At 40.3% G+C, this 18,500-nt stretch overlaps 2 protein-coding genes across 6 annotated transcripts; one reads left to right on the top strand and one right to left on the bottom strand.

Annotated features, from left to right (window-relative positions):
• Positions 1 to 47: 47 nt before the first annotated feature.
• Positions 48 to 2,953, top strand: si:ch211-22i13.2 (uncharacterized protein LOC553945 homolog). Of its 2 annotated transcripts, none has more exons than XM_063902648.1 (7): positions 48 to 229; positions 569 to 641; positions 964 to 1,125; positions 1,286 to 1,347; positions 1,466 to 1,556; positions 1,831 to 1,920; positions 2,014 to 2,953. In XM_063902648.1, the coding sequence occupies exons 1-7, from the start codon at positions 227 to 229 to the stop codon at positions 2,019 to 2,021; spliced, it is 489 nt and encodes a 162-aa protein (XP_063758718.1). In that variant the 5' UTR covers positions 48 to 226; the 3' UTR covers positions 2,022 to 2,953. The 2 variants fall into 2 exon arrangements, with proteins under 2 accessions (XP_063758718.1, XP_063758717.1); XM_063902647.1 differs by having other exon boundaries at positions 1,463 to 1,556.
• rd3 (retinal degeneration 3, GUCY2D regulator) lies at positions 2,875 to 17,478 on the bottom strand. Of its 4 annotated transcripts, none has more exons than XM_063902645.1 (4): positions 17,419 to 17,478; positions 8,403 to 8,454; positions 6,528 to 6,840; positions 2,877 to 4,103 (listed from the first exon to the last, which is right to left on the bottom strand). In XM_063902645.1, the coding sequence occupies exons 3-4, from the start codon at positions 6,815 to 6,817 to the stop codon at positions 3,746 to 3,748; spliced, it is 648 nt and encodes a 215-aa protein (XP_063758715.1). In that variant the 5' UTR covers positions 6,818 to 6,840; positions 8,403 to 8,454; positions 17,419 to 17,478; the 3' UTR covers positions 2,877 to 3,745. The 4 variants fall into 4 exon arrangements, with proteins under 4 accessions (XP_063758716.1, XP_063758715.1, XP_063758714.1 ...); XM_063902644.1 differs by lacking the exon at positions 17,419 to 17,478 and adding an exon at positions 8,599 to 8,654; XM_063902646.1 differs by lacking the exons at positions 8,403 to 8,454; positions 17,419 to 17,478 and adding an exon at positions 8,293 to 8,367 and having other exon boundaries at positions 2,875 to 4,103; positions 6,528 to 6,829.
• Between the last annotated feature and the right edge of the window lie 1,022 nt (positions 17,479 to 18,500).

The raw sequence follows: 18,500 nt of genomic DNA, 5'->3' as shown, positions 1-18,500 counted from the left end.
TGCCGCTGGGTTGCGCCATTTAACCGCCTCTCGGCCGTTTACGCTCCCTTGTTTTGAACGTTCTAGCAGCGGTGCATTATGGGTTACAAAATGTCTCCTAAGAGTGCTGGCTAATGCTAATTTACGAAAGAGTCTGGCGATTAAATGTATATTTTTACCCTTTTTTACAGCGGTTATAGTGGCAGTACATATATCCCTGATATAGTAACTGTATTCTGCTGACGCCATGGTGAGTACAGAACTTAATTTCTCCCCAGCATTAGATTATTAAATAGCACAAACCGCATTTTAGCTTTAGCATAGTAGCCCGGTTTAGCACAAGAGAAAGGGCATTAAATAACTGAAAATGTGTTGCGTCCGTAAACAGAAGTTTGTTAGCTAGTTTTATTTATCAGGGTTATCTATTCTAGACGATTAGTCAGATATTTGCAGTGTTTCCTAATAAGTTAGAGCCTTCTTCCTGAAACGCTGATCAGAGTTCAATATAATAAATGTGTCTCCTGTCACTTCATGACCTCAATCACACTTAAATACACTTCGCTTAAGTATTTGTCTTGTTTTTTTCTAGTCAACGAGAACGGAGTCCAGGGTGTCCAGTTCGAGCTCCAGAACCGATGAACGGAGGAGATCAAGGAGCACAGGCACGACAGTTTTCCTAATAATAAATATCAGTCATTATGGTCCTGTACGATGGAACTTCTTTTTAAGAAGCCTCATCTCTTGTAAAAAGCTGTTATTGCAGGTTGAAAATATGTGTTGAATAGGTTAACTTTCATTTTAAAATGTGTGTAATTAATATTGTGATTAATCATCCTAATAATCTCATTGGTGCATCAGCTCACAGTTGGTTATTCATCTAAAAAGTTACTAGTTTTTTTAAAAGTCTTGCTTTCTGTAATAATATTGTAAGATTAACTTCGAATACAAAGAAACAAAGTTAATCTCTGTCTTCTGATAATTCAGGTCGTGAAAAAACGAAGCGTAAACGCAGCCGCAGTAGATCTTCCTCCTCGTCTTCTTCCAGTTCATCGTCGTCATCTTCGTCATCTACATCCTCATCATCCTCCTCTTCATCCGGTTCATCACACTCATCCAGCCGCAGTCGGAGTAGCTCTAGCAGCAGCGGTAAGATCTTCAAAGTCTGCAACACATGCAGGAATCTTTGTCCGGTTAACCTTTATGTGTGTTGAATTGTTTTTATGAATGCTTTTTCAATTTGATCTATTTTATTATAACAACTGTACTAATATACGTGTATTATTACAATGTGTTTTGTTGTTTTTAGACTCCCGTAGTAAATCCAGAAAGCAGTCTAAGAAAAGGAAAAAGGAGAAAAAGCCCAAAAAAGTAATCTTTGACATTTGATCTCATTTAGATAACTGACAATAAGCTTCTGTTAAAAGTTACTGAATTGTTTTAAAACTGACCATGACTCAAACATAACTTATTGTATGTCCTGCAGCAGAAAGCAAAGAAAGAGAAGCGACAGAAACGTAAAAAAGGACAAGAAAACAACAAAAGAAGAAGAAAACACGGGACCTGTTCAAATATCCAAGGTAACTGCCCTTAAAGGTCCCATCAGACAAGAAGGTTCACCGTTTTCATTCGGACATCCTCTGATTAATTTCACCTCATTCACTCATAAGATCTTTTATTTTTTATACCTGAAAGCAATTTAATTGGGTGGTGGTTTTTATCGTTTACAAGTTTTCTAGCTCTAACCAGTGCTACCATGCTCTTCTTATACCTAGTGACATTTGCTATCACATGTCATTTTCTCATTCAACCTTTTTTGTGTAATCTAGTACTTAATCTGTGTTTTCCTTTCAGTACTTGAAGGACAAGAAAAAGGGCAAGTTCAGCATGATTTCAGGGAAGAAGATAAAGATGAAAGTAAAGAAGTCAAAGAAAGACAAACAGGTAATCTTTCCTTTTTGCTGTCAAGTAAGGAATCAAATGTATCTTGATAGTTTGTGAATGGATTTAGATTTGCCTTTTTTTATTTAAATAAAGCGGGATAAAAATCGAGCAGAACTACTGGACTTCTTGAACTCAACCCTGTGATGCCGCTATGGACAGCAGTCATGGCTCGGTCTCGGAAAACTCTGCAGAAGTCAGGAAACAACAATTTGGAGAACAACAATGAAGAGTTCTCTGAGAAAGAAACAACGAGATGCATCTTGCAGCAGCAAGCCTGACGGAGCGCACGAGCTCTCGCAGTGAAGTATTGAGACGCGTTCGGACCACTACCTTCCTTTTTCACTGGGCACTTCCCAGGTGGCCAATTCTTCAGCTTAGTCTGATAGCTTTTTGTGATATGAAAAGTGTTTATGTTTAGCAGTGTCATCCAAAATTGTGTCTGTAACCAAGCTTTGGTCGTTTGGTCACCTCTGATTTAGCATTTCCCGGACTCATAATGGACCAGAGATATTGTCTTTTTTATTTCTTGCATTTCTCTTCTTGTCAAAATAGACACCTACATTACCCACAAGGCAACTCTCCTGCCGACAGTTTGGCTGGGAATTGGGGAATGCTATGCTAGTAACCAGATGCTAGTGGTGAGGAGTAGGCTACACAGGTCTGGTAAGCTCTCTTTTCAAATCTGCACCCCAGATTATTTACAAACCTCTCCTTTTTAAAGGTTAAATATTTGTTTTAACTTCCTGGCTCTGTCAATCACTTATGTCCACATTACCACATGTAAGAACGCCCATACATGTATTAATTTCTGTAGATATTAAAACTGTTATGTTTCCAAATAAATGTTGGCTGTGAGAGCCAAAGTGTTATCAGTGATAACTGATATTTAATATGTACATTTTGTTTAAAATGATTGAAGAATTGACTGGTTTGATGGTATCTGTATTGGTATTACTGTCTTCCTCATTACCCCCATATTCTGTAATGAATATTTTTCAACATCAGACATTTATTAAATTGAAATATAAAAATACTACAATCCCTCCTGTATCAATACAGAAGCTTTGATTAGATGATGGAGTAAACCTGGTGTAATGTTGAATTGTTGGAGTGTGACAAACGGAAAAGAAACAGCAAAGGACCGCTGGAAAGATTTAACTTTTTAGGAACACTTAGTGATTTATTTATTTGAGTCTTTATTTTAAGCCCTGTTGCAGGTGAAGAACAGAAGACAAACTTTCACGACCTTGAATGATGAATTATTGTGCTGAGTCTTGGAGTGCTGCTTGGAAAAAAACTGAGCAGTCTGTAGAGAGCATGACATGAATGACATTCATGTTGAGCATAGACAGTTATAGCGGTTATTTTGTTATGTACAGACAATTCATACAGAAATCTCAAGCAACAAACATTCTGACAGAACCGACCATTCACCTCTGCACCCAGTTAGAGTTGTGTGATGAATCAAGAACATATTTAATAAGCTCCTGAAACATTTATGAGTCGAGAGAACATTTCAGTTGAATAAAGATTCCTATCAGGCATGAAAGAAAGCTCTGAATTTATACTAAATATAAAACGTATCACTGTAAGAGCTGATCATTTTATTAGTTAAAAAGCTTTCGATAAGAAGTGAAGTTGAGTACAGAGAATCTGAGAGCACCACCGGTCCTTTAATGTGTGAGTGTAAATTGATGAAATGCTGATTGGTCTCATACTGCAAAGACAGAGAGAGTTGTGGGAATTATCCTGCCTCGCTTGGTGCCAAGTGAACATCAGCATCTGTCCAACTGAAACGTCCAAGCACCACTGTCCCGGGAACGCCTCAGACAATCTTGCTACTGCTGGTTCCTTTGTGTCTGAAGTCAGGCATGCTCCACGTCCTCTGGGATCTCTCCGTCCCTCTCTCCACATCCTCCGACACCGTCTTCAGGTCGCTCAGCCCCGTCCCGTCGGTCACAGAGGAGGTCAGACCCATGGTGCTGCCGAACGGGTTGATCTTGATGCGGGACCTGAAGTTCATGAGGGACATGCTCACGGCGCGTTTGTTGTTCCACTGGTTGGCGAGCCGCTGTGCCTCCTGCTCCTCCTTCAGCTCATCCAGGATCTCCAGGAGGACGGTGCGAAACAGGCCGGACACCTCCTGTACGTCGGGCTCATTGGCCTGCGTAGCCTCCCTGAACCTGTGCAGAACAGAACACAGGCTGCTGGTTCATGGAGGTACAAACTGTCCGTTCAATATAATAAACACCTGAGATGAGTCACTTAAAAGCTCCTGAAAATCTAGTTTTTGTGTCCTCCAGTGGTTTAATTTCTCACCTATCTACAGTGAAGTACTGTTTTACTTCAGGATATTGAACATTACTGTTGGATGGGGTTAAAGGTGCCACAAAATGCACTTCTGCTCACACTCCCCAACATCCATCAGTATAATAGGAGGTAAAACAGAAACGTTATTGTTGAGCCTTGTTAAGTTAACCTTGCTGTAGCTTTTTTTTAATCCACTGATTGGCAGAAGTAACAGGCTCTAAACGATATCAAATATAGCCATCTAAAAAGGTAAGTAATCCGGTCAGAAGTACAAAAATAAACTCGCACAAATCAGTTTAACACCAATCAGTAATCTTCCTCCATCCCTGTCAACATACACGACTAAAGCCCGGTTACAACATCTTTATCACACATTTGATTCATTGGGACTACTAATCCCATTAAGTTCATTCAGGAGCCCCAGATCAATTTGATCATGTTTTACTTTCCACCGTCTCTCTACCTGGAAATTCTGGTTGGAGGAAGAAGTAGTCAAACTCATTTTCTCGCGCACTGCGGGTGAATTGAAGAAAGAACCTTAAAAGCACAACATCATTCACATAACGCCAAATGTTATAAAAGGCACTCACCCCCACCGGTGTAACCAGCACACTCTTACTAACAACCCAATTACTCCTTCTCCTCCTCCTCTCCTGACAAGGGGTGCTGAGGCCTTAACAAGCCTTTAAATAAACTTCAGTCTTGGACCTGCTGTCCAGAAAGTGCTTCAGCTTACCTGATGATTGGCCTGCTTTACTCAACCAATGATTCAATCATAGCTCTGAAGACACTTTCAGAGGCCAAATACATATTTATTATACTTGAATTGTTACGAGTCTAATTACCAGTTTACCAATGGTAGGGAAACAGTGCTTAGTTAAAGGCACAATTTATGATGTACTTACTTTTACTTAATGTCACCATTAAAAATACAGTACTAAAACCTGCTGTCAGTCTCTAGAGAATGGATCGTATGACCTTAAGTAGAGGATTAACATTAGATAATGACCCGATCAAAGTTATTGATTGACCAGCAAAGGTCATCAGCGAAAAATGATGAGCCTCTGAATCTATGCTGCAAGTTCTTCATCTTTTTAATATATTACTCAAAGCTGCATTACTGTTTATTGGCATTAATACTGATAATGTAGAATAACTAACAAATATAATTCTGCTTTTAGTTGGAAATATAAGCTCTACAGCATCAGATATCAGTATAGCTGAGTTTACATTTTAATTTAAGGTCGAATTACTAGCCGTCTTTGGAGCGTTTTATTTAATCTGTGCATTTTGACAATGTTTTTCTTATAGTTGTCACAGAAGAAGATAAAAGAAAGCTAAAATCCCTACAACCTTCCCACTTTTTTAATTCATCCCTCTCATTCTTAATCACTTACTTATTATTATGTAAATCATTATGTATCATCAACTTGTGCGTGTACTTTGTGGAAGTTAATGGGGTTTCAGAGAGTGAGAGATCTTAAGGACAAGACGGCATTTGGGAAAACCCAGATGTAGTGTCGGAGAAAGCGTTGGTTAATTACTCCAACAGAGGAATCCCCTGTGCAGTATATAATTAAAAACACGCCGCACAGTGGGTGTGAGTTAGTGACACTTCCACTCAGCGTTTAGCACCTCGCTGCTCACTGACAGTGCTTCTGCTTCCCAAAAATCTGTCGACCCCTAACAAGACACCTGAGACTCGGCAGCTTTCTGTGAACAGATGCTCCTACAGGCTCACGACATCTTTGTTGCAAATTATAGAACAGAGATATAAAAAATAGATGAGTCGTGTGAGGGATAACAGAGAGGTTTCATGGATTTTAGAGGACAGTTTGGATTTGAGCCACAGTTAAATAACCGTTCAGAAAAGCTCTAATGTCCATGGAGGACAAACAGTTTTGGTTAAAAGTGAAATAAAATAATGTATTGATGTTATTTTTCTCTTTCATTGAGTTTAATGAGCTGGACTGGGGATCACACACTGGGGTTTCAATTTGGACATTGTGTGTATTTTGTCTACACAGTTTAATATAGTTAAAAAACAATATGATTTTGATCTCATTTGTGGAGGCTGTGGTTTAGGGACAAATGGGTGTCTTTCAATCTGGGGTTCAGTGGATCATCCTGTATGTCGAGGTGTTCTTAGGGAAGACACTTGACCCATATTGTCCACTTTTAAGTGTATGAAAGCTGAAGCTAAAATCAAATGTGAAATCCTGATATTTCCTAGTTATTTTCTTAATTATGAGTTGGCCATCCTGCAATAATATTGAGCTACAGTTGTGTGTCCTTACTTGAGTATGACCAGGCCACAGTAGGGCGGTGGGACCCTGGAGCAGAGCTCCTCAAGACCGAAGTTCTCCCCGGTGCTGATGTTGAAGGAGGACCGGGGTGTGTTGGCCAGCCAGCTGTAATCAACTCCGGTCTGCAGCCGCCGGTACTCGTTGTCCCTCTCTCTCTGCTGCCTCTCTGCCTCCTTCAGTTGCCAGTTGAACTCCAGCATCAGGGTGTCGCTGACCACCTCCCCCGGGTCCCGTCGGGGGGTCCGGCTGTACGGCTCATTCCAGCTGAACCAAGAGGTCATGGCCCTGTACTGCTGCACAGCCCCTTGATGAAAGTATGAAAACCACAGCGAAATTATGAGACGTGACCTCAAAGGACACAAAAACTGCAAAACTGAATGCTCAAATTATTAATGAAGAAGACGTGCTAAATTATGACACGTTTACATGCTTTAATGCTCAGAAAACGCTTTATTTTTCTCATACTGCCTGTGCTGCAGCGCTGTTTGTTCACTTTTTAGAAAGTAAATACTTTCTTTATTCATGTGTGCTTGCCTCTGTACTTTATACAATTTTGCCTTTTGTTTGCATTGTCTCTAAGCTGTAACATTGTGAACGTCCCCGCTGTGGAACGAATAAAGGACTTCTGATGAACTTCAAGGCTGTGTGACAAGATAATGAAAAAGGAAAGCCGACTGATGCTGTTGGGTTTTAAAATATATATGTTGCACGCCAATAAAAGAAGATTGGCTGTTTGTATTTAAAGTATTGAGTTGATAATTATGCATATTAAAAGAAGGTTGCACAGTTATTGAACTCTTTGTAATTTGCAGAGCTTGAAACTGAAACCGATGACCTAGTCTACCAGCTCTTTGTTATGCAGGTGTCTTATCCTCTCCCACACAGGCGGATGTCAATTTAATTTAATAGGTAGTCTTTTGTTTGCATTTCTTTTGAATGAAAGTACAAAAACACAACAAAAGAGGCCTCTGATGCAGGTGTTGTGAGGCATTTATTCAGGGCAAAAAGAGGAGTCTACAACAAGACATGACTACAGTGAGTGCTGAAATGATAACCAATTAAAATAAAATCAATCAGCAACCATTAGTCGTCCAACATATATCATCTATATACATACGTAAGGATATGAGTCTGCTGCTGTAGCGGGGTGTTTTGGTGCTGATTATCACCATGTGGAGAGGAAAGCTTTCACAACAGAGCCACAGAGAGAGATTAGTCGCAGCCTTCACCTGCTTTTACCTCTGAGCTGACTAACCCTTCAAAATGGAGTCACACATGCAGCCGATACAGTCTTTCAAACAGGTAGTACATAAATTAGACTTAAATAATAAAATAAATAAACATGATCAATATAGTTTGCATGGTCTGTATTATTGATAGATCTGCCAATTCTATTTTTTCTTTGATATATTCAAGAAAAAAACTAACAACAAAACCTGTTCTGTGCAGTCCGACCCACAACAGTATTTTTCTATAAAGCAAGATCAAGAGAAGTAACACATCTACCTTAAACATTACATTTGGGTATTTGGCTTGAAACAAATATCTCAAATAAGTAGGAAGGAAAGATAATTAAATATCTGTGTATTGATTAATCCTTGAAACTCTTTTTTGGAGATGGTTTGAGACAATTTCCATTCAAATCTGATGTATTTTTAATTAATAACATATCCAGAGATTTTCATTTATCTTGAACTTTCTTTCTTCCCAATAATATCCCTATACTGTTCAGCTTTACAAATGATTGTATCCTCACCTGGACGGCTGCCTTCTTTTAAAAGCACATGTTGAAACATCACAGAACCTATCACATCATTTGTTTCCGTTTACTCCAAAGCAGGATTGAGAATGAGCACTTTTTCCTACCTCTTCTTCTTCTGCTGAAGTTTTTCTTGGAACTCCACGGGAAACAAAATCACTGAAAGACAGAAAAAGAAAAGTCCTCAGACATCAGATGTGTGGACGGATGCTGTAGAGGCAAGAAAGAAAAGCAGAGAGACGAGAAGAGGAATGGTTTCTCTCGTCTTCTCTCAGTCACACAGCATTATCTCTCTCTCCCTACCTCCCTTCTCCCCCCTCCTCCTCCCATGAGCCTCTCTGGCCTGCCTTTACTTGTTGCAGGAGGTTGGGGGCACCATCTCCAATGGGAGCCATTGGATCACAGACCCTGATGAAGTGCTTATGTAGCTTTTTTACGATTGGACGTTGCCATAGTGATGCTCCTAAGCCTATTTGTCCACAATAAGCTCCATCAGCTGAGAGGGAGCCTGAGAGCGATGAAGAGGCAGATAAAGAGGACACAGTGGGTAGAGAGCTCAGAGATGGAAATAAGGGAGATAAATCAAAGTGTGTTGTTTGTTGTGGGGGGTTGGGGGGTTTGGGGGGGGGGGGGGGGGTTAGTGCACTGTGTTGCTAAGTGGAGAGCAACATGTGCGAGAGGTCAGCCGGTGTGAATTAACAGAGATAATGAGCCCAGAACGGGCGTGCATGAATTATAGGAGGAAATGTGCTAATTACAAGGAAGAAGTGCGTGTGTGTGTGTGTGTGTGTGTGTGTGTGTGTGTGTGTGTGTGTGTGTGTGTGTGTGTGTGTGTGTGTGTGTGTGTGTGTGTGTGTGTGTGTGTGTGTGTGTGTGTGTGATGGAGAAGATTTTGCAGTGGTTGTGTAGGTGGATATCATGGTTTGTTGGCTTATCTGTGTGTGTGTGTAGGTGTGAGCAGAGCCTTCCATCTGCACACATTAACTGTAACCTTGAAATGCTCGTCACACATCCTCCTCCTCCTCCTCTCTCCTCCTCCTCCTCAGTGTTATACAGCTAGATAAAATGCTGGCTGAACTATGAACTCTATTAAGTCGGTGCAGAAACACCAACATCCAGCAGTGTAAACAAAGAAACAGAGAGATTTATGAAGAGATGGAGCCGATCTTTTGTTTTCTTGAGTAAGAAACCGTAACTCTGTTGATGTACATCTATAATGCATTATAAAACAGAAGTATAAATGCATTATAATCTGCTTATAGCACTAAATAATTAGAGATATCAGCGCTCATCGATGTGGATAAATCTCATCTTCTAAAAAATAGTCAAAATACAATATCCATCTTTCAATTATTATTTATTGGAAATAAATCTATTACTATTTCACCATGTTTTGTGTTGTTCTTACAGTTTCAATTATATTTTTCACTGTACTTAAATCAAACAATGTGCCACTAAGTGACTAATAATCATAACATAATTGAGCTATTTCAGTAATCGAAATCCAAAAAGCAAATAATTACCATTTAAAATGACTTTATGCCTCAATTTCCCCAAAGGGATAATAAAGTTCCCTCTTATCTTATCTTATTATAACATACTTTTTACTTAGAGCAAACACTGACAATTTAAAATGACTTATAAATCACATTATAAGTGCTATGCCATGTATGATATATTATTATCCTTGCAAGAAAAAAATGAACGAGCAGCAATTATGTGTGTGACTTCTAGGTTCTTTTAAATACTTTATAATTTGGTATAACTTTTATTGAGAAAGCATTTTAGATCATTCATCTGGTGCTAATAACTATAATTGTATAGCTATAGACTCATTATAACGCCTAATGAGGATGTCATAGTGTTACCAAAACAGCAAATTACATATTAATCAAACAAATATAACCATATTAAAGAAAGAAGCACATTATAATTCAGACGGTGCTTACATTTGGTCAAAAGGAGAAGCTATAACGAGCACAGTCACTGCTTTGGTTCAGGGCTATTGTGTGCTTCAAGTCTGAATTAATGAATGACTGACCACAGAGAGTGAGTGAGGCCTGCGGCGTATAAAGGCAGTGTGTCTCATTTGAAGGTGACAGATGGGAAGGTAAGCTCTCCCTGTAATCCACATAGATGACAGCGTTAATCCTCTAAAGTGATTCCTCCATTAAACACATTTTAACCTCCCCGGGCTCTGCTGCATGTCTGGGAGGTTTGGGGAGCTCACATTTACTGTGAATGGTGGAAAGACACCTGTGTGCGCTGACGCATGACGAGATCCGAGCATGAGTCACTCAAGTGTGAGTCACACCAGGTGTTTGTGTTGACCCTCAGTGGGTTATCAGACAGAGCGTGCTGCATTAGTGGGTTTTCAGTTAGTCATTTACAGAAAAGTCACATAAAATTGACCCTTTAATGTTGACCCTGAAAGCCTTAACAGGATTGAATCATTGTTTTTATATTATGTTAGAAAAGGTAACGCGTCAAAAGCATTCAAACCAATCAGAGAGTGTATTTCAAAGGAATGGTTTTATTGGCAAATATGCTCATTTATTAATAATGATGACGCTGTTTAACTTAGCACAAAGTGGTGGTAGACAGTCAGTGCAGCTTTGTATAACACTATAACCCGTATTTTGCATTCTTTATGCTAAGTTAACCTGCAGGCTGGATCTTTAAACTATCCTACTGTATGTAAGGTATGGCTCCCACGTGTAACTTAGCAAATGTTTTTTTCCTACGATGCTTGTACTTCTTAAAAATACAATTTGAAGAATGATAGGAGTCACATTTGTTGTTAAATTTAAATAAATGCATGATGCTCTGTTTGCAAAACGTTTAATCCAACATTACTATGTTATCACTCTTCCTTTCTTGCCAGATAATTATAATGATTAAATTCGCTGCTAAACTGATAACTACACTGATTCTTTCTGTTATTTCGGTTATCAAAGGTCACATTGTTCATGTGATAACTGCACTAACAGGTTGCTTTATAGTGCAACCATGTTCTTTCATATACACAGAATACAACTCAGAAGCTGATCCTGATATATAAGCTAGTCATCTTAGTCTGCAGATCATGACTCGTCATATATAGACAGTGATTCAGTTGTGCTCAGGGGGAAGCGCAGATTGGTCACATGATCCTGAACGACACCACAAATACTGAGGCTAGTAACAAACTGCATCATGCTCATGTTATGTGGCTGATGAGATAGCTGAAAACAAATTAGACAAAATATTACTTTTAAAATGTTCATTAAAATGTAGATAATTGAAGTCATTTCAAATCAATTTATTTTAACTTTACGCCAAATATTGTCTTTTGTCTCCATAAGTTACAGATAAAAAAATGAAGTCTCCTGTCGCAGCTTTTCTTTTGAAAGTACAACACTTACAGAGCAAATGGGTGAAAATTGCAGGTCATTTGGTTGATTCATTCACTTCTAATCCCTACTAGACTCAGTGTCTCTATTTACATCATACATAATTTAGAAGAATAAAAAAAAAAAAACGGTACATGTTTTTTTTTGCGCTGGCCTTCATTTTCTTATTTTGGGGGGGATCGTAGGACCAAATGAAATGTTTGACGTTGCTAAAAGTAGTGTGTCAGCACTCAGAAACACCACTAGAGGGAAGCTTCTCACCATCTGAGCTGCAGAGAGGCTTCATCTGAGCTGTTCCCCTCATTTCTCTTCTTGAGCTCTGCTGTAACATCTTGGGATAACATATCATCACAGGTGGAGTTTTGGGTGGAGAAAAAAGGGAGCTCCTGAGTGTGAACCTTTTTGTTTCAAGAAGTCATATTTGACATTCTTCAGATGTAAAAGTTTTTCCACCACACCTCTTGAGCAAATATTAATCCACGAACATGAACACATTCCTCACTGAGCTACCATAACAACAAGGAACAGAGGGCAGGGGGCTTCAGGAGACTACCTGCCAGGGAAAGTTAGACAAACATGTGCAGCAAAGTGTGGCCTGAACTAGGGATACGCTTCGCCTCACATACACTGTTAGTGCTTGTTGTGCAGCACATTAAAAGACAATTGAGCCATTTGAATCCTTCAGGGAAGAAACCAGCAGTGAAGTGTCACGACGGACATACACTCAGCTGAATGTGAGCTTTGTTGGATAGTCAGGCTGCTTCACTGAGCCACACACACACACACACACACACACACACACACACACACACACACACACACACACACACACACACACACACACACACACACACACACACACACACACACACACACACACACACACACACACACACACACACACACACGGCTTTGTGCACTTCTCACTCAAGTGAACTGAGCAACAGTCACATGATGAGCCGAGCACAAACCATACATCCTGACAGTGGAGGAGGATCAGTGTACATTTCAAGAATATTAAATTAAACAAATAAAAGGGAAATCCCTTGAAACAAGTGTTGGAAAGGTGGATTTAAGTAGTGTACTTGTGTACTTTTTTGTATTTTATGCTACTCAACACTTTGAAATAAGTCATTCTTCACAATGACCTACTATAACACGTTTGCCCTTCTATCTATATATAAGTATACATTAAAAAGAGGTCATTTGTTGAGACCTTAAAAGTGAAAAGAAGAGTTGTGAGGCGTGTCATAACAAGGGAGTTCCTGTAAACAGCAGGGGAGAAAAAACTAAACAGAAGGATTAAGATACATAAAATAATAAAGACATTAACAGCTGTTAACACAAAGCTGTTGAGACATTTATTTAGTGTAGTGTAACTTAACCGTTGTCTATAGCCTTATAGTTCTTTCATTTCCTGTGCTTCTATCTTGTCTGCTTCAATAGTCACCAAGAATTTCCCCCTTTCAATTTCATTATGTAATCTCAAAGCCTTGAAATGTTCTATAACATATGACTGGAGGTAAAGTCACCCCGCTGCCCTCCGCTGTGACTAGAGGGAAGGAAGTTCAGGAGAGATCACATGAGTGAAAAAAAAAGAAAAAAACTTGGATATGCTGACATCCCCTTTTTCATTGGCCTTTGTCCAGCGTCCCATTTCACTAGAAAAGCCTCTGTGGACTGCGGACTAAGGTCAGTGAATCTGCGCTGGGAGCTAATAACTCTCACAGTGGTCTGAACTGCTGGATAAGGCGACATATAGAAAAGTTTAGCTGAACAGCAGCCTAAAGGTTCAGCATTTACTGGTTTAAAGTAAGTGAAACCATTGAATACGACTCATTTCAAACACATGACTTGTTTTCCCAACATTCCTGCATACAAGTATAGAATTATAGTAGTAACTTGACAATTAGGGATAAGAACTAATGCCGTTCACAACATATAATAATCATTTCAAAAAAATCGAAAGCGCCTTTAGGTACCCAAGCCAGCTTTCCATAGTTTGACGACAGACAAAAAACAAATAAACAAACGGAAAAGTAGGGCAATTAAAATAAATAGAAATAAAATGAAAAAAAAACTAAATAAAGGCAGTTGTGGTAGAAGAACGGGGGACTGAGATGGGTTACTGGTCAGAGGCTATGGTGAAGGGGTGAGTTTTTAATGAGGATTTGAAGATGTCCAGGGAGGCGGCCATTGTGGATCTTTGCAGGAAGAGCGTTCCAGAGGGTGGGGGCCGCAACACTGAACACCATGTCACCAAAGGTTCGGAGGCGAGATCGAGGGAATAGAGAGAAGGCCCGTGTCTGAGGACCGCAGACTCCGTGTAAGGATGGAGGAGGTCGGTTAGGTACTGTGGAGCGAGGCCATGGAGAGACTTGTAGGTGAGGAGGAGGGTTTTGAAAGTGATCCGGGTCTTGATCGGGAGACAGTGAAGGTGGATGAGGGTGGGGGTGATGTGCTGCCATGGCTTGGTGCAGGTGAGAACTCTGGTGGCAGAGTTATGGACATACTGGAGCCTCTCCAGGGCTTTGCTGGGAACCCCAGAGAGGACCCCATTGCAGTAGTCCAATCGGGACGTGTTGAAGGCGTGTATGAGCATTTCTGCCACAGAGTCGGAGAGTGAAGGCCGGAGTCGGGAGATGTTTTTAAAATGGTAGAAAGCAGATTTAGTGTCCGATTTGATGTGAGCCTGGAAGGAGAGGGTTGTGTCCAGGATGACCCCCAGGTTGCGGACTTCAGAAGAAGGAGAGATGGAGCAGCCGTCCACGGAGAGGAGCATATCCCTAACCTTCCGGTGTTGTGACTTGGGAGCCACAACCATGAGCTCTGTGTTTGTGCTGTTAAGTTTAAGTAGGTTTGACGACATCCAGTTTTGGATGTCCTGTAGGCAGTTGACAAGGGATTGAGGGGGGAGTTGAGTGGATGGTTTGGTGCAGCAATAGAGCTGTGTGTCATCAGCATATGAATGGAAGTTGAGACCATGGTGGCGGATGATTTGACCAAGTGGGAGAATATATAGATTGTGAAGAGGAGGGGTCCAAGCACAGACCTTTGAGGTACACCTTGGTTGACAGGGGCTGATGGGGAACTGCAGTCACTGAAGGTGACAAAGTGTTGTCGGTTCGAGAGGTAGGACTCGAACCAGGCAAGAGCTGTGTCACTGAGCCCAAGGTGGTCAGACAGGCAGCTGAGGAGGATAGTGTGGGATATAGTATTGAAGGCTGCGGTGAGGTCCAGGAGGATGAGAATGCTGATGAGGCTGGAATCAGATGCGATGAGGAGGTTGTTTGTAGTTTTGATGAGGGCAGTCTCTGTGCTGTGGTGGGCTCTGAAGCCAGACTAAAGGGCTTCATAGAGCTTGTGGTTGGACATGTGTTGTTGGAGTTGGGCGGCAACTGCTCTTTCCAGGATTTTGCTGAGGAAAGGGAGGTTGGAGAGGTAGTTGAGGTCCTCCCGGTCCAAACCAGGCTTTTTGAGGATAGGAGTAACTGAGGCAGTTTTGAGGCTGGGGGGGACTATGCCAGATGACATTGACAAGTTCACTATGTCTACTATGATGGGGCAGATGGTGGGTAGTGCTTCCTTGACCAAGGCTGTGAGCATATGGAATGGTATGGATAGGAAAGATATTTATGACCCGTAAACATGTTGGGTAATGGTTGAAAATACACTACATCTGTTAAATTTAGGGGAAATTACCTTAAACAATGGACTTTGAATGAAAAAATAATTCATTCTTGTCTGTTTTTCAGGGTCAAGTAGATAGTGTTACTTTTAAGATATGAAATTCAACTCTATTATTAGATTAGCATAGCTGCTCAATTTCCCCTGGAAGGTTAATAAAGTTGTCTTCTGGAAACAGCCTGGCCCTTTACAAAGAACTGAATAGACAAAACACCAGCCCCTCTGAAACTCCTGCGTTAAACTGAGACGGTTTAATTTTCAGTTAAAAACTCTTGTAGTGAATTTAAGCTAAGCTAGTAGCCTACCCAAGTTCATATCAGGCTGCTTATGGATCTTTTGTCTAGGCTAACTGTTGTCAAGAAAGTTAAACAGTTTTTTTCTGAACTAGTGGGCTATATTAATCAAGTGCGGCCAAACAAGCGGTTATTATTGTTATTCAATTCTGATCTGAGGGGACCTGCAGATACTTCTCTGTTGTTGAGACACCTTTCACATTATAATTAAGACCTTATCCGAGCAGCTTGAGGCATCAACATCTCTAAAAACACATGAAGAAGAAGAGGGATTACATACTCTGTAAAAACATGTTATATAAAACATATCCTAGTTTTTCCGCTGCTCCCCCGGCTGAGTGCAGATCAACAGCCGGCCTCCAGTCAGACAGCGGGTTTGGCGCAGAGGCCTGAGTCTCTGCCCATTGGACGCCCATATTGCAGGGCCAGATGGCTCCAAATGTGATGTGAAATTAATGAATAATTCCTATTTGCCAACTGGAGTTCACTCTCTGTGCAGAAAGTTATCTCTGAAGACTGGGAATTGCCAAATTATTGGGACATTGATTAAGTCTGTACTGAGAGTCTGCATGTCTTAGAGAACACTGCAAACACTGTCAGCTTGACGCATCTGCAGCACGAGTCAATGGGTACTGAACATTTGCTGGAGGATCACGAGTGTTTTCTCCCAATTATTGAGATATCATTATGACCTACTAAAAAGCACAGAGCACCCTAAGACCTGAATAACAGGGCACAAAGATAAAATAAATAATATCCTCTGGGACTTTGCAAGAGGATGATTCAAAGCAAAACATGTGGTCAAAACACTGGTGATCAAATCATTGTGGGTATGCTCTTATTTTCATTACAGATGAATCTGCATATTGTTTCCTTAATTAATCAACTATTTGTTGGATTTATAAGGGGTCAAAAAGTCAAAATAACTATCACATTCATCCAGCTTGGTATCATATTACCATCTTATTTTTTTAAATCAACAGATTTCTACAGCGATTGAAGGTAACTGTAGTGAAGTGAGTAAGGACTCAAAGTGAAATCCCACATGCCTGTATGCAAAAACAGGCCTTAGTCACACAACCATTGAACACTGGGTCGATTGTAATCCAATTTGGGTCAATTGTGACCTCCCTCTAGCACAACCACAGCACTTGGTAGAGTTTAGCCACACCCACAATTTTTTTTATTGTGACCCATTTTAGTATCATGAGTTTTATATCCATTGTGTTATATCAATAATTATTTTTGCCCGAGCAAAATCATCCCATGTACATCCTGTTGGGTCTTTAATTTAATCAAAAAGGGTGTTACCTTCTTGCAGCTGTGCTCTTCTCCGTGTTTTATGGGGTTTTGTGTATGTAAATGGTCTGCAAAGGCTAAAATCCAAAAGTTCCCTCAAGATGGAGTTTCTCTCCCACAGACTCATTTTTTTACTTTTGTAACATAATGACATCACTATGTAACACTTGCGTTATTACTGGCTAACTCTCCAACACATTGTTTGTGATAAGTTAAGGTGCAGGACATACAGAGCCAGCCAGCTAACCAATCAGAGCAGACTGGGCTCTGGTTTCAGACAGAGGGTGAAAAGAGGTGCTGCAGCACAGGCAGTATGAGAGAAATAAAGAGCTTTCTGAACATTAAAGCATGGAGACATGTCAGAGTAGAGGCACTAAATACAATTTTATGAAACTGAAAATGAGCATAGTATTCCCCTGCAATGCAAAAGAACATGTTATTTTTTAGCTTACCCCAGATCTGTGCTTCAACGCCATCCCGTCTCAGAGCTGTGCAGCAGCTTCAAAGTCATGGCTTGGTTTTTGCTCTGATTAGCATTGTCAGCTGTGAGATCTTTAGAGACAGGTGTGTGCCTTTCCTTATCAGATGCAATCAAATGAATTCACCACAGGTTGACTCCAATTTAGGTGTAGAAATGAGATAAATTGAAGTGTCATAGCAAACAGTCTTAATATAGCAATGTGATATTAATAAAACGATTCATTTATCAATCAACAAACATGAACTCAATTCTGTATTCACTTTGTTATCAGGAGGTAGGGTGTTTCAGTAAGTGTGTACATTTGTAACATCACTTTTGATCACCACAAGATGAGATTTTCCTTGGGAAATTAGCCTAGACTAAATGAATGTCAAACCTGCTGTTAGAGGAAGTCAAAGGATCATCAAAGTCAGGAGTTTTTATTCAACTGGGCACATTTCTATATGTATCTTATTAATATATTCAACAGGAGCCGTGTGCATCTAAAACTGTAAAGGTTAATACAATCAATAAAAAACATGCAACATGGAAGCTTAAAATACTGGAAATGCAAATAAAAACAGTTCAACAAATTGATAAAAATACTATCCAGCAGTTGTTGAGATATTTGGTTCGAACTGGTAGACTCATCAACTGGCATGTCTATTCCTACAGCCATGCTGTTAGTATGACTGTATAAAATGAACCCTAAATGTGGTTTAATCTGGCGAGCAACAATCTGTTGGACACAGAGGGCAGAGAGACATGAGTGTGGGAGACATCTATATCCACAGATGTGTGTGTATAATCTGTGTTTGTGTGTGTAGGAGAGGAGTGTATCAAAACAGCGTATTCCCAACAGTGAGCCTGCTGTTTTCACAGAATGTCTATTGTCGGAAACATACATCTTTGTGATACCGCGTTTCAGTGTGTGTGTGTGTGTGTGTGTGTGTGTGTGGTGTGTGTGTGTGTGTGTGTGTGTGTGTGTGCGTGTGTGTGTGTGTGTGTGTGTGTGTGTGTGTGTGTGTGTGTGTGTGTGTGTGTGTGTGTGTGTGTGTGTGTGTGTGTGTGTGT

The sequence above is a fragment of the Eleginops maclovinus genome, chromosome 15 (assembly GCF_036324505.1).
Source record: "Eleginops maclovinus isolate JMC-PN-2008 ecotype Puerto Natales chromosome 15, JC_Emac_rtc_rv5, whole genome shotgun sequence".
Classification (NCBI taxonomy): domain Eukaryota; kingdom Metazoa; phylum Chordata; class Actinopteri; order Perciformes; family Eleginopidae; genus Eleginops; species Eleginops maclovinus.
This window is presented reverse-complemented; position numbering and strand designations above follow the sequence as displayed.

Coding starts and splice junctions, on each gene's coding strand:
- rd3 (XM_063902645.1), bottom strand. CDS start 6,817: ATGACCTCTTGGTTCAGCTGGAATGAGCCGTACAGCCGGACCCCCCGA. Junction 4,104..6,527: donor TGTGGCCTGGTCATACTCAA/GTAAGGACACAC, acceptor TGTTCTGCACAG/GTTCAGGGAGGCTACGCAGG.
- si:ch211-22i13.2 (XM_063902647.1), top strand. Junction 1,126..1,285: donor GAGTAGCTCTAGCAGCAGCG/GTAAGATCTTCA, acceptor TGTTGTTTTTAG/ACTCCCGTAGTAAATCCAGA. Junction 1,557..1,830: donor GACCTGTTCAAATATCCAAG/GTAACTGCCCTT, acceptor TTTTCCTTTCAG/TACTTGAAGGACAAGAAAAA.